This window comes from Oryza sativa, chromosome 11 (genome assembly GCF_034140825.1).
Source record: "Oryza sativa Japonica Group chromosome 11, ASM3414082v1".
Lineage (NCBI taxonomy): Eukaryota > Viridiplantae > Streptophyta > Magnoliopsida > Poales > Poaceae > Oryza > Oryza sativa.
In genome coordinates, this window is record NC_089045.1 from 24,430,400 (window position 1) to 24,445,930 (window position 15,531).

Genomic DNA, 15,531 nt, shown 5'->3' on the forward strand with positions numbered 1-15,531 from the left:
TAGTGATCGACTGGCTGGCTAAAATTTCCTCAAATCTTTACTAGGACATATATTGCCTTATTCTGCTGTACATCAATTTAATTAGTTGTCATCAATAGTTCCTAATTTGTTCAGAAAATTAAACTTTCTTTTACTTTCAGTCTACCGCTAAAACATTGAGACAATAATACTCCCTTCGTTTCACAATGTAAAACTTTCTAGCATTGCTCATATACATATAGATGTTAATGAATTTAAACACATACATATGTCTAGATTCATTAACATCTAAATAAATGTGGACAATGCTAGAAAGTCTTACATTATGAAACGAAGGAAGTAATTAAGTTTGTCTAAGTACGTACTTCACAAGACAAATCGAAACAGATTAAAAAAACCCTATCCCTATGAGCACCTCTGTCTTAGAATACATGCATCGACTATCACTAAAAGAATAATTAGCCGTAAATGTGAGCACTAGTGTCAAGTCTAGAATTTATACCCGGGTGGATTGGTTCCACCACAAATAACTTAGTTTTAAAGTATACTATAATGATAGTACTTGCCAGTATAATTCTAATCATAGGATTTTAGTGTTAAAAAATCTAGCTATATCCATACTCAAAGTTTTGAAGGTTTGGCTGGGCCGGAAACAATTAATCCAACTCCCAAAGGACAAGGTATGGTACAGAGTGTCCGCTTACTCCATCTTTAAAAATAGCCTTTGTCTACAGTTGTAATCAGAAGTTGAATTCTTCTGCAAAAAGGGTACATATATGCATGTTCAGGTAACAACGTTAACGTTAAGAGAAATTTTACATCCTACAGAAAATAACTTAATAAGGTACCTAAATTTTACGTTAAATTTGTTGGTACATTAAGATATTTAGTACCTGAACGTACTAAATTTTACGCTACAAAATATGGTAACTTTATAAGGATGGTAAAATTACTCTAACGTTAATCTACAACCACATGAATAGGTCTCGTCCATGAATTAAGGAAGAAAATGCTGCAAGTAGCCTTATCAAGCTGTAATGTTTTGGCTCTAGTGACTAGTGTAATCAGTGTTTTACTGACCTAACACATCGATCGCGAAGGGATGACACCGGACCGACTGATGGGGTACGTAGTGTGTCATGCGCTGTCAATGTGTAAAGCGACTTGTTATTCTTTTTCTGTTTTGTTTGGTGGCTGTGAAAGCTGTGGTTTCAGTAATAAAATGGGAGACCTCAGCTCTCTTTCTAAACAGGAAAAAAAAAACTATGGCGAAATTTATTTAGACAGCTGCTGGCCTTTAAATTGTGTTGCGGCGCACTGCGACCATAGGGAAAAAATTGCTTTCAATCAATATCCAAGATTTAATATCCAGCTTTATTAGAGGGTTTGTAATAAGGACACAACTAACACTGACATATTCAACTTTGATGTGATTTATTTCTCCATATGTTTTGTTAGGATGCATCATCCGATATGTAGTATTTTTACTATATAGGTGTAGTTTTTTTCACTCGTTCAAACGTAATTACGTTTTTTTAAGAAAAAAGAGGGAAAAAGTTTTGCCTCGTATATATATTAAGAGTTAATTTCACTTTGGGTCATATTTTATTGTCAAAGTTTCACTTTGGACTATCCTTTGTCCAATCTTTTCACTTTGGACTAGATAACTTTACCTTTGTTGCATAATGAACCACCCCAAACCACATCTTCAGTTCTTCGATGACTTCGAGCAAATTGTTAACAACACATCAGCAAACTTCCATACCTATATGCATGCCATACCTTTGTCAAAAGAGACGCTAGACATCACTAGATAAAAGAGAAGGGTGGTTCATTATGCAACAAAGCTAAAGTTACCTAGTCTAAAGTGAAAAGATTGTGTATAAGGTGGTTAAAGTGAAACTTTCACAATAAAACAAAGCCCAAAGTGCAATTCACTCATATATTAATAGAGAAAGAATAATCACATTTTTTTATTGAGTAGAGTATATTGTTGTCGTGTCGACATGGTTCGGATCAGAAAGGAGAAAAAAAAGATTCAGGTGGTGTTCTTTTCTCCTGAAGATGAATATGAAGATGAAGATTAAGTTTTTTTACATAAAACAATATGGTATTAACGTATGACTGATTGAGTTTTAATTATTACAAACTTAAAAAATAAATTAATATGATATTTTAGAGTAACTTTCATATAGAAAGTTTTTGCGCGAAACGCACCGTTTAGCAGTTTGAAAAACGTGCCACGAAAATCTTTATCTTATTGGAGAAAAGAATGGGACCTGATGTCCAATAAAAAATAAATCCGAACGGATGGGAGTTAATTATAGGACAGCTCGTGTGATTTATCAATCATCAGTTGGGGTCGGGAATTGGGATAGCTGGTATCAATCTTCACTCCCCATTCTTTTCTCCAACAAAAGTTAGATAAACTTTTGGATACTCGTGACAAGCTTTTCAAACTGCTAGACGGTGTGTTTCGTGCAAAAACTTTATACATGAAATTTGTTCTAAAGTATCAGATTAATTCATTTTTCAAGTTTGTAATAATTAAAACTCAATTAATCACACGTTATTACCACCTCGTTTTGTGTGAAACACTTAATCTTTATTTTCATCTTCATCTTCAGAAGATTCAAACACCAGACTCTTCAATAGACTTCTAAATCAGACTCTCCAAACATCCATTTAGCTAACTCTTCATTTGATTTAGCAGGTTAGACACGTTACTCACTCCAACAACCTCTTCATCTACACTCTTTATTGTAAGTCTATGACAGTGGAACCCATATGTCAGTCTCTCGTTCATTCCTCCCGTTCTCCTTCTCCCAATCATTCCTCCATGGCTCCATTCTCAAAAACAGTGGTTGCGAGAGGGGAGATATTAGCGGCAGCGGCAAGTGGTGAGAAGGTAAGAAGCTGTTGGTGGCGATAGGGGAGGTGGTAGAGTGGTGGCTTAGGACGGAGTGACGGTGACGGACGACAGTGGTGGATGAAGGCAGAGCCAACGTGGGGAGGATGGAGAAGGCGATTGCGGCGGCGTTGGGTGGGAGGGTGACGACGAACGACAGTGGCGCTATGGGGGCGACGACGGACGACAGAGATGTTGGGTGGGCAGCTGTGACTTGTGGATCCACGAGATTTGGAGGCTACTCACTGGTGTTGTTGACCGTGACTCCGACACTCCTCGCCGGCCTCGTCCTCTCTCTCTTCCTTGCCGCCGAGCCGCCCGGCCCGCCACCACGCCCTCCCTCTCTCGCAGCTGCCCGCTCCCTCCCTCACCGTCGTGCCGCCCCGCCACATGCCTTCCTCCACTCGGCTCTCCCCCGCACCCTTCCTCGCGACTCCCTCGCCGTCACGCTGTGTTAACAGTGAAATTTGGTAAAGCCCGAAGTCACCATCGGCTTAGAGTTAATATCGGCTGGAATCAGCCGATGGAAGTCGCCAAGTCGCCATGCTGTCGTGTTCTTGGTGGAGTCGGATCAATCAAAGGAAGCTTATCTAGAAGAGTTCGAGTTCAAGGAGGATGCGGCATGGCAATTTATCTATTAATTAGGCATAATTTGTTAGTTTCCTTTTATCTTTAGAAAAGTGTGTTTAGTGTCTGATAAGGACTTTATCTCTTCCTTTTATCTTTAGGATAGTTTCTTTCTTGTCTGGCAAGGACTTGTATCAACCCATGGGTATAAATATGTACACCCAGGGTCTATGTAATCCATCAATCACGATCAATACAACTACTCTCGGCGCATCGCCACCCTCTTCCCTGAGGTTTTTACTTATCTTCCGGTGGAATTTGGGCACCTGACGCGGGGCTGCATCGGTTTAGTTCGATCTCCAGCGAAGGGGTAAGTCCTACGTTCCGTCAGGCCCTAGTGAATTTGTCATCTACATCGGCGTCGTTCAAGGCTGCATCAGTATATTCGACCTCTTGGATTGCTACGGTTTGGATGATATATTTACCTACCTATTTATCATATGTCTCTGTTAATCTAGTCTTAGCATATCAATTTAGCTTTATAGGCTGCTTCTCGCTTTAGGGTTTCTGCCGGTATCGGCTAAATCGTGTTGCTAGATTAGATTAGCTTAGACGTCTACCACCCTGAAAATCAGTCAAGGGCTTGATTGTCTAGATATTGTGTTTCTTTTCATACTTAGTGCTGCATCAGTTAAGTTTGATCTACTAAGTCGTGCTTAGAACCATAATCTCTAGCCTGCTTATTGACTGCCAATAAGGGTTTCATCGGGGTTTCAGCCGATGAATTATCTAGACGTTGCATCGGCTTATAAGGATTGTATACATATTGGATTTAGCCGATCGCAACAAAGATTTTATCGTTTAATCTAATCTTGTGGATTTTATGACATCGGACCTCCAGCCGATGTATGCTTTAACCATCGGATCAGTGCTTATTCTATCATGTCATTGTTAGCCGATTGGTTTATACTGGATTATATTGTTATTTTATTACATCATCATCAGCCGATTGCCTTTATATCATTATCTACATTGGACATATAGCCGATTGCTTAAATCCTATCGCTATCGGCTGGTATCGGCATCGGCTATTATCGGCATCGGCTGGAATCGCTACATCGGCTTGTCAGCCGATCGGCCGTTTTATCTGTTGTTTACATATCTTGTCAGTTGCAGGATCAAACTGACTGGCACGCCCGCATCTCATCATATTTGGACCTGCACTGGAGCTAAGCAGATCTCCCAGGCCGCCGTGTTCGATTTTTACGTCAACACGCTGCTCCTCAACGAGATTGGGTCAATAGCGGCGTTGCTAGTACTTGGCATAGACGCTAGGTGGAGCTCGATGTAGCTCGCGCTGAGGGAAGGAGGCAGCGGTCGCTGAGGATGGTGGAAGGCGAGGCTATCACTCTGTGGCCATTACTACACTTGAAAGAGGAAAAAATGTGGTGGGACCCATGAATGACAAGTGGAAGTAGGCTGGCCAAGTTTGGCAAGTGAGAAGGAGTTTGGCTAGTTAGTGAACACTTTTGAGGGGTTTGGAGGTCGAGATATCCGGTTTTGTGGTTTAGGGTCATGGATTATATTTTGATCACTTTTGAGGGTCACCAAGTGAACTTATTCCACAAGCAAAGCCTAGCTAGTTAGGACAAGGAAAAAGTACACCGAAGGTCCCTCAACTTGTCATCGAGTTACAAAATCGTCCCCCAACTATAAAACCGGATACAACACATCCTCCAACTTATAAAACCAGTGTAAACCAGGTCCCTCGGCGGTTTTAACCCCGGTTTTATCCGACGTGGCAGCTAAGTCAGCGTGAGACCCAGTGGACCCCACGTGTCAGGATGCCACGTCGGCAGGCCATCCTCTCCCTTCCTCTCGTTTCCTCGCTCTCCCTCTCTCTCACTCTTCTCTCTGAATCTGGGCAGGCCGGCCGACGGTGGGGTTGAGATCGCCAAGGCGAGGAGGTCCGACGGCCGTCCGACGATGCGGCGGCGGCGACGCGGGAGAAGGCAGCGGCAGGGCGAGGCGGCGTCGGCGGGCGAGCGCGGAGCGGTGGCGGCGGCGGCTGCCACGCGGGAGGGGAGGCCGGCGCTGACCCAGAAGCGGAAGCCGAAGGCGACGACTTGGGCGAGCGTGGAGGCAGAGGAAGGCCATGGCGACGGAGGCCGCGGGCGCGAACTATAGTCAGAGGGTGGCGGCGGCGGCGAGTGGCGTTGCCGGAGTGGCTCCAGCGCCCGTGGCCGACGGAGAGCAGAATTGTTACTCTGCCAACGACGACAAAGCAGACCGAATCCATGGTTTAAAAAACTGCTCGTTTGGAGTTACCACTGCACACCATGGGATGTTCGAGAACATTCGAGGAGAACTCGAACAAGAAACACATGCGGAGGCATGGCGACTTGGAACGAGCCATCGCCCGACACGACGCTGGCTGAACACGACGCACGCACGCGCAAAGCATGGTGAGTTCCAACCACATCGCTGGCCAGCCAAGGCCACGGGGAAAGCAAGCGCGCGCGCGTGCGCGAACGCGGCGTCGAGCTGAACACCACGGAGGGAACGCGACGCAAACTGAAGCAGGCAAAACAACAGGAAGCAGCAAATCCAGGCGAAAGGCGGTGCTCCCCCGCGCGCCCCGCCGCTCTTCCGGGATCGAGAAACTCGCACGGGACACTAGCCTCGATCAAACACGAAGAATCCGACACCGAAATCCAAGCAGGCCGTGAAACGCCACGCCACGACACGCCACGCCACGCCACGCGAACCCTCGCAAGGCGGCGCCAGGAGAGAGAAAGTCATGAGAGGAGCGCGTCCCCCAAACGCGGCGCGTGCGGTGAACCACGGCGCCCCGGGCGCTGGGAGAGACGGGCACGGGATAGATGGGAGAGAGAAGAGAGAGAGAACTTACAGGTGTGGAGGCACTCGGTGATGGCGGTGGCCTCCCGGAGGAGCCCCTTGCGGAGCGGACACGTCGCGCACGCGGCCTTCGTCGCCATGGCCTTCCTCTGCCTCCACGCTCGCCCACACCGTCGCCTTCGGCTTCCGCTTCTGGGTCGGCGCCGGCCTCCCCTCCTGCGTGGCAGCTGTCGCCGCCTCTCCGCCACCGCACTCGCTCATCGACACCGCCTCGCCCTGCCGCCATCTTCCCCTTCTCCCACGTCACCGCCGCCCGCCGGCCGGCCTGCCTAGAGTCAGAGAGAAGAGTGAGAGAGAGGAAAGGAGAGGAAGAGAGAGGATGGCTTGCCGACGTGGCATCCTGACACGTGGGGTCCACGTGGGTCTCACGCTGATTCAGCCGCCACGTTGGATAAAACCAGGTCAAAACCATCGAGGGACCCAGTTTATACTGGTTTTGTAAGTTAGAAGATGCGTTGTATCCGGTTTTGTGGTTGAGGGATGATTTTGTAGCTCGATGACAAGTTGAGGGACCTTTGGTGTACTTTTTCCTTAGGACAATGAAACCTGATGTTTGGTCCACGTACAAGCCCAGGCCCAAGCACACATAGTATGGGCCCTTACACTAATCCTGGTGAGTTCGACTTTGGTCAATCCCTAATTCCCTATGAAGCAAAAACTGGATACAGGGAATACTTGATGTCTTGATCGATAGTTTATCTGAAAATTTTCCATACTAAGTAACCTTCTCTATATAACAAAGTTCGCATGAAAAGTGTATCAGTTATAACTGTTATAAATTTTGATTCACTTAATATATCTTTTAAAACAGCATTAGTGGGTCAAAACCTTGTGCTAGGGTATAACTTGGTTGCTATATTGTGCATATTAATCTAAGTGATGATAAAGATATGTTTAGATGAAATCTTGATACTTGTTCAATACTACTTTGCAAAGAAAAACAAATTAATTCTTAATTAATACTTCTGGAATAATTGGTTCTCCAATACTTGCTTGATACTTAAAAAAAACTAATTCTCGATACTTGTCGATATTACCTTGACACTGTTATGTTAGGTTGTACTTCACTTTCTTGACAGCGATGAGCTGATCATGACTTCCATCGTTTCCTCCATACAACATCAGTTGTTACTAAAAATTTGAATTTTCAAATCCAATTTTAAAGTTGATTTTTGAAGCTTTTTCTTTTTACCAAATTTTATTTTTTTAGCATTAGCATTTAAATCACTAAGAACGTATATATATAAAAAATATTATCTATAAATTACTATTATTTTACTAATACGTCGAATAACATATTTTCGCTTATGCTTATACTTATCAACCAAAATTTAAATTTTCAACCTTAAATTTGAAGCTGATTTTGAGATTTTTTTCATCGAAGTTTATTTTTCATCATTTGCTTTTAGATCGCTAAGAACACATATATGAAAGTTTTTTTCACAAATTATTTTTCGTTTGCAAATATACCGTATGGCCGATAATATCCGCATCCGCATCTAACCAGTAAGCAGTGTGCACTGTGCAGAAAGCTAGGAAAAGCACCGAAGCAGTCAGCCATGGCACCGTGCAAGAAGGTGCTGATGCTGTGCGGCGACTACATGGAGGACTACGAGGCCGCCGTGCCGTTCTACGCGCTCGCCGCGTTCGGCGTCGCCGTCGACTGCGTCGCGCCGGGGAAGAAGCCCCCCGGCGACGCCTGCCTCACCGCCGTCCACGAGTTCCTCGGCCACGACCTCTACACCGAGCTCCCGGGCCACCGGTTCGCGGTCACCGCCGACTTCGCCGCGGCCGCCGCGGCTGACGCGTCGCGCTACGACGCGCTCGTCGTCCCCGGCGGGAGGTTCGTCGAGCGGCTCAGCGTGGACCCGCTCGCCGTGTCGCTCGTCGCGGCATTCGCCGGGGAGGGGGAGACGGCGACGCGCAGGCGGCCGGTGGTCGTGACGTGCCATAGCCAGCTGCTGCTCGCCGCCGCGGGCGCCATGCGCGGCGTCAGGTGCACGGCGTTCTTCAGCATGCGGCGTGTGGTGGAGCTCGCCGGCGGGACGTGGGTGGAGCCTGACCCACTCGGCCTCTGCGTCGCCGACGGCAACGTCCTGAGCGCCATCGGCTGGCCCGCGCACGGCGAGATCATCAGGGAGCTCCTCCGCGCCATGGGCGCCCGCGTCGCCGGCGGCCGCGGCCAGGCCGTCCTCTTCCTCTGCGCCGTACCTCTCGCTCTCTCTCGCCGCCGTTAACGCCTCGCCGGCGGCGCGGCTAACCCGGCCTTTGTCGACGCAGGACTACGTCGACGACTACGAGGCGAATGTGCCGTTCCGTGCGCTGGCCGGCGTGGGCTGCCGCGTCGAGGCGGCGTGCCCGACGAAGCGCAAGGGCGAGGCGTGCGTCACGGCGATCTACGACGCCACCCCGGCGGCGGCGAGCGACGAGAGGCGCGGCCACAACTTCGCGGTGACCGCGGACTGGGGCGACGTCGACGCCGACCGGTACGCGTGCGTCGTCGTGCCGGGCGGCCGCGCGCCGGAGCTTCTGGCGACGCGCGGCGAGGCCGTGGCGCTGGTGCGCGAGTTCGCCGGGAAGGGGAAGGTGGTCGCCAGCATCGACCAGGGCCACCTCCTCCTCGCCGCGGTGGGGCTCCTCGACGGCAGGAGCTGCGCGAGCGGCGTCGCGACGAGGGTGGTCGCCGGCCTCGCCGGCGCGGCGAGCGTCCGGCACGGTGGCGCGGTCGCCGACGGGAAGCTCGTGACGGCGGCGAGCTGGCCTGACCTCGCCGAGTTCATCGCTCACATCATCAGCCTCCTTGGCATCACTGTCTCGTTCTGAAGTGAAGCAGCACTGCACTATGCTTCTCTGTTCTCTCTGTCATGAGTAGTACTGGAAAATTGTCAGATTGACATTAGAGAAATTTTATAATCTTTGAGAATTTGGTGGTTCTAAAATTTTACACTGGAAATTTTGTTACGTACTTAGTATCTATAGGTATCAAAATTTACATTAGAAAATATAATACCTCCCAGTATCTTCTCAAGGATGGTAAAATTATCCTTAATATTATTCTCCAATTTTTCATGGACTGTTCACCTTTCGTGCGATCGAGTCAGATAAGCTGTATCTTTTATTAAGAAGAGACAAATTGTATATTTTCCGACGTTTTAGTATACTGCATCAGATTTCAGAACTGACCTATGTTTCTATTGCTGATAAGGGTAACTTAGGGGACTAAAGAACTCCATGTTGTTTATACAGGTGATAAGAGACAACTGCACGATTTGCATAGTGCAATGTTTTTTTTAAAAAAAATATATCAAAATGCATTATGGGAACTATCAAAGTGTATTACTTGACATAGTTCATGTTTTCTAGGAAAAAAGAACGGTTTTAGCATCAGTTGTTGTTGTTTCTGACCTGATCAGATCTTTTCACCAGAGAACAAAATCCAAGGCATTTGATGTTTATGACTGAAAATTGTGAAAAAAAAGAGTCAGAAAATAAATCTTGGTGGTCAGAGTGACAAACATTCTATATCCTTTGTCTCAAAACAGGCTAGTATTTCAGATCTGCTAGAGATATCACTTATCAGAATCATTACACACCATGCACAATTTAGCCCTACAGCTCTGCACTTTCTTCCCCAAATCTTCTGCCATGCTCAAATTTGGCTTTCTGTGCACTGTGCCATGCTGTTCCTTCTTTGCAGGTCATGACATTACTCTGAATCTGAACCAGATATGGTATTTCCCTTCTTGTCACACAGTCTAGCCAGCTTTTTGCAACAAGAAACTGGTACTACTGAAAAAGATTAGAACATTCAGCTAAGTGTCTTCCTGCTGATATCTCCCATCTGTCCCCTATTGATGATTCTTGAATTGTTCTCATCTCATTTGATTTCGTCCATACTTGTCAGGCACTGAATGTCTGAACTCTGAAACTCTCTGCATCGCTATATATACATGGGAGGTTTTTGTCAGTGTGATGAAGCAAGGTGACCAAGTTAAGGAGAGCAGCAGCTTGCAGAGATGAGAAACTTGGAAGGGAACAGCCATGGGAGTTTTCTGGTGATTCTGTGCTGTTGATGATGTTTTCTCTGAAGATTCTGCTTCTGCGATCGATGTGAGTTCTGTTCAACCTCGGTCTGCTCTGCACGTGCCCTGCGGTTGCTCCATGTTGATAGTAGTAGTAGGACATGAATCTGAGCTGGTTCTTGCTAAGAATTTAGTGTCATTTACCATGCCTTTTAAAGGGATAAATAAGTTGTAATACTGATTTGGGGAATGGACCAGTGTAAGTCGATTTGTAATTTCTGTCCAGGTTTGAACTGTATCAGACTATCAGTGTGTCTTGTACTGAATTTCTTGCATTTCAGAAAGCTTCTGAGGCCTGAATGGAGTTTGTTCAGATTGAGTACGGAAGTTTTTAGGTGTTCTTAAACTGAAAGTTCAGAGTATTATTATTGGGGATTTTGACTAAGTTAAGAAAAAAGAGAGAGAAATGTTCCAGTAAATGGCACTTAAAGATACAGTTCTCATCCAAATGATGTATTGCATTGTTCTTGTAACCTGATGGAGCTGTGACTTGTAACGTAGATTGCTTGTGTTACTGGATGCCGGCCAAATGGCAGTCACTTATTTGCATGAGAATTTCTTGTGATTGATTGCTTAATTTTCTTCAACATGTGGCTCATTCATGAACGAACCAGCCAACGTGTACAACGTAGCTGACGAAGCCTGACAGCTCGGCTACAGTATTAACAAGAATGCCAGAAAAATATATGTGCAGTCTTGCAGATAATAAGGCTTCCATTTTCTGCCAAATGCCAGTACATGCAAATAGGCAAAAAGAATAATACTTCTTTGAGATATTCAAATTATAATGCTCACTAGTCAATAGTCATGAATACCTGAAAAAATAATCCAGAGATGCTAATATCAGTATTGCATGGAGAATACAAAAATACCAACATGTAATGTGTGAACTCTGAAGTATACAATTGCGCAATGAGCAACTTGGAATTAACAACAGATTTATTATGCCATCTCACACACAACCAAATCTATTATGGCCAGTTACAACCTATGCATGCATCCATCCAGTAGTTAACTAAAATAATTAGTACTAATTAAGTGGTTAGTGAGAGATTAGCTAGAAACATAGTTCTTGCATTGCAATGGAGGTCAGGAGTGTGTCGCTGCTGGTTCTGGTGGCCGTCGTCTTGTCGGCGTCCGGCGGCGCGGCGGCGCGGCGGCCAGCGGCGTGGTGGCGACGTACAACCCGGACACCATCAACTGGGACCTCCGCGCCGTGAGCGCCTACTGCTTGACGTGGGACGCCGACATGCCGCTGGCGTGGCGCCGGTGCTACGGCTGGACGGCGTTCTGCGGCCCCGCCGGCGCGCACGGCGAGCCCTCCTGCGCGACGCGGCGCGCCTGCGGCGAGGACTGCGTAGGCGTCGGCGTCGAACAGTTCGCGTGCATGCGTGACGCGGCGCGTGTCGGTGTGTGTGCAGGTGACGAACACGGCGACGGCGGCGAGCGCGGTGGCGAGGGTGGTGGACCAGTGCTCCACCGGCGGGCTCGACCTCGACGTCGCCGTGTTCCGGCAGATCGACACCGACGGCGGCGGCATGGCCAACGGGCACCTCGTCGTCGACTACGAGTTCGTGGACTGCCAAGACTAGGAGCCCTTGATCATCAGTTGATCGAGATCGACATGAACACAATGGATGAATAGATTGTTAAATTTCAGATTACATTATCACATGTATGAATTGGTGGTCGTTTCATGCAATAATTAAGAATGGGAAAAATAATCCCAGATTTATGGGCTTGTTTGGTTTCCAACCATGCCAAACTAGTGGCAATGCTAAATCATGGGCAAGTTTTTACCAATGCTAATATTTTGGCAACATTTGTGTGGTATTGGCTGGTAGAAAACCAAACATTGCAAAAATTACTATTTAAAATGTTAATATTTTGGTATGGCAGGTATTGGCTTAAAACCAAATCAGCCCTATAAAATGCAATCCACTAAGGCCCTGTTTAGTTCCAAAAACTTTTTTCTAAAAACATCATATCGAATCTTTTGACACATGCATCGAGTATTAAATATAGATAAATTAAAAAACTAATTGCACAGTTAGGGGGAAATCGCGAGACGAATCTTTTGAGCCTAATTAGGCCATGTTTAGCCATAAGTGCTACAGTAACCCACATGTGCTAATGACGGATTAATTAGGCTCAAAAGATTCGTCTCGCGGTTTCCAGACAAGTTATGAAATTAGTTTTTTTATTTATGTCCGAAAACCCCTTCCAACATCAGGTCAAACGTCCGATGTGACATCCATAAAATTTTCTTTTCGTGAACTAAACAGGCCCTAAAGATGGGCCAATTTAGATCATGGACCTATTTCTTCCTCGAAGAATATGTGGGCCAATTTAAATTATAGGCTGAATCCAGGGACAGAAATGAGCAGGGCCAATTTTATTTTGGGTTATACCCCTAATTTAATATTCAATAGTTATTTTGCCCCTGTTTTTTGGCTTTCGTTTTTACCCCTATTTATTTAAACGAAACCACTTATTTTGGATGGACAAGTTGACGGTGTTAAATCTTTGATAAAAAAAGACGTTCATACTCATGCTTGCTATTACACATTTGACACTATTTTTGTTTATCAATTGTGTATTTGCCCCCATTCGTACATACAACTTTGCAATCTTGATAAACTTTTATAAGTATGAAACTTTTGACAGAATATCAACAAAATTTTGTTTCAAAATCTGACATAATTTTGCCACACATTTGATATAATTTAGACACATTTTAACAAAAAGAATAACATAATGGCACAATTTTGACACATTAATTGCTGCACAACTACTAAGGCAGCGTTCGTTTGGAGGACATTGAGGGAGAAAGCACCTCGTTTTCCGCACGCACGCTTCCCAAACTACTAAACGGTGCATTTTTTGCAAAAATTTTCTATAGGAAAGTTGCTTTAAAAAATCATATTAATCCATTTTTAAAAATTAAAATAATTAATACTCAATTAATCATGAGCTAATGGCTCACCTCGTTTTACGTATCTTCTCAATCTCCTCAATCCCCTTCTTCTCAAACACACCCTAAGTAGAGTAGCAGAAGTAGAGCAAGCTAACGCAAAGACAAAAAAAAATAAAAATAAAAAAATCCAAATCCAAATCTCCTCCCCTGCCATCTGGTAAAAGGCAAATCCAGTTCTGGAGCCAAGACGATGCTGATCGCCGCCGCGTTCACGTCGTCCTCGGCGCCCAACTCGCCGTCGGCCTGACCTCCCCTACGCTCTGATTGCTGGCACAGCGCCGCGGCGTCCTGCTCCCCCGCACCAAGCTGCCGCAGCCGTCGCTTCCTTCCCGTGCCGCGTCGTCGCATCATCTTCTGCCCGGGCGGGGGTCACTGATTTTGATGGCCCATGACTACTGGTTGAGGGTAGAGGGGTCTTGGGAGTATGGAGCAACACGGGTCACAGCTGGGTCGTCGATCTACCCTGCCTAATGGGTAGATCCGCCCCTGCTTGCCGACGCCTGTAGGGTCGCCGATGCCATCGCTCATTCCTCTCCACCGCCGCTATTCTCCCTGGGTTAGATGGGGAAAGAGGGCACATCAGTCCCCTTACATCTATCAACAGGGGTAGAAAGGTGAATCGAGATTTTGCAAAATCAATATTTCCTTTTTTTTCCTGATTTCTTCCCCAACAATTCCAAGACCACTCACTTTTGTTAAAAACAAGGTAAAGGGTTCACTAGTTTAAAAAAAACAGGGGCACAAAACGAAAACCCTAAATAGTTGGAGCAAAATCACAATTAGATATCAAAACAGGGATAGAAATAAAATTGTCCCTTTTATTTTTGGGCTGAATTCATGTACCGGAAGGAGCTGGGTAATTCCATTTGAGGCCTGTTCTAATTTTTGGCTGGGAGAAAGTTGTACCGTTATCTCGCATATTATCTACGTGGACACTTTCATTGATTAATGTATTTCTCCCTTCCGCGCAAAAAAAAAGAGGGGGGGGGGGGGGTCGGCAATTGAATCTCCGACCTCATTTAATGGCTTCCTCACTAAACTGTCCACATTGAACACTCAAGCTTGTTTCTACAAAAACTACCTCAACAATTGCCCAAAATTATTTCCCGTAAATCTTTTTAAGAAATGTCTAATGGGAATTTAAAATTTGAAAAACATATACTTCTCTCAAGATATCTCTCTGTTCATCCACGCTACCTCGCGTCCCTCTCTCCTCTCGCACTTCCTCGAAATAAGTGTAGAGCAGGAAGTCCGATATCCTTTCTAGAGATATCGGATTTATTTTATACTACAAAACTAAAATTTTAGTTTTGGGACCCGTCTTGGACTCTTAGGCTCTTAGCCGCCATGCTGAAAGGGCCTTACATTCTCAACCACTCCCATTCCATATATCTAAAATAAATTATCAACGTTTACTTGTTTGTCCAAAAAAAAAAACTATTGCAAGCCTGCAAAACGCTTGCTCTGATTCGCAAATAAACTACTTGCTGGCTGCTACAAACCGTTGACACTTGAGGGAAAACAAAATAATGCACTCCGCTACTATAAGAAGATAGGGCATTTGGGCTGCTGCTGCTTGTGTGTTCGACTTCGTGCTGGCTGCTCAAGAAACCGAGAGGTAAGCATCTCGCATATCCCTACAACCTTAATTTGCCAATGAATTCCGAAATCTTCTTTGTCTTTTCGTGTAATTTGAGTTCTGAATTTTGATGTCCCCCTTCTCTCTCGGGTCGTATTTTTTGTTATGAGGAGAGTCTCTCAAGCCATGGCAAGGCCTCCTTTCAAACGCATGAATTTCACATGAATTTTGAAGAGTTCCTCTCAAGAGGGATTTACGGAGTTCAGATAAAACCATTTCAGTTAGCGTACTATCCAGACTATTCATGTGGTATGGAAGGATGCCTAAAAACTTGGAAGTTCTATGAACTTATTTGGTAGGATTCCAACTATCGATGAAGTTGAAGCTGAATCAAATACTACTCAATTCTTATTTCTTTTTGCTAATAATAGAGCAGGTAGATGATGCCAAAGCTTAGGGGTTCTACATATATGAAAACATGTATTGATTTGCTACGGAGATAGAAATTTTACAGATCATC

The 15,531-nt window shown here is 45.5% G+C and overlaps 1 protein-coding gene, 1 long non-coding RNA gene and 1 pseudogene across 3 annotated transcripts; 2 read left to right on the top strand and 1 right to left on the bottom strand.

Moving 5' to 3' along the window:
- Window positions 1-460: 460 nt before the first annotated feature.
- LOC4350818 (uncharacterized) lies at window positions 461-6,671 on the bottom strand. Of its 2 annotated transcripts, XR_010737311.1 has the most exons (3): window positions 6,366-6,671; window positions 1,653-1,744; window positions 461-736 (listed from the first exon to the last, which is right to left on the bottom strand). It is a non-coding gene; the product is annotated as an uncharacterized lncRNA (long non-coding RNA). The 2 variants fall into 2 exon arrangements; XR_001541070.3 differs by lacking the exon at window positions 461-736 and having other exon boundaries at window positions 1,461-1,744.
- Window positions 6,672-7,747: 1,076 nt separating this feature from the next.
- LOC4350819 (DJ-1 protein homolog E) lies at window positions 7,748-10,782 on the top strand. Its single transcript, XM_026021106.2, has 2 exons — window positions 7,748-8,580; window positions 8,654-10,782. Exons 1-2 carry the CDS (start codon window positions 7,933-7,935, stop codon window positions 9,194-9,196), a joined length of 1,191 nt encoding a protein of 396 aa, XP_025876891.1. The 5' UTR covers window positions 7,748-7,932; the 3' UTR covers window positions 9,197-10,782.
- Window positions 10,783-11,537: 755 nt separating this feature from the next.
- LOC9270796 (pathogenesis-related protein PR-4-like) lies at window positions 11,538-12,047 on the top strand (annotated as a pseudogene).
- Window positions 12,048-15,531: the final 3,484 nt, after the last annotated feature.

Bases quoted from the DNA above. Each gene is read 5' to 3' on its own strand.
- LOC4350819 (XM_026021106.2), top strand. From the start codon at position 7,933: ATGGCACCGTGCAAGAAGGTGCTGATGCTGTGCGGCGACTACATGGAG. The intron at 8,581-8,653 runs GTACCTCTCGCT...TTGTCGACGCAG, and splicing joins CCGTCCTCTTCCTCTGCGCC to GACTACGTCGACGACTACGA.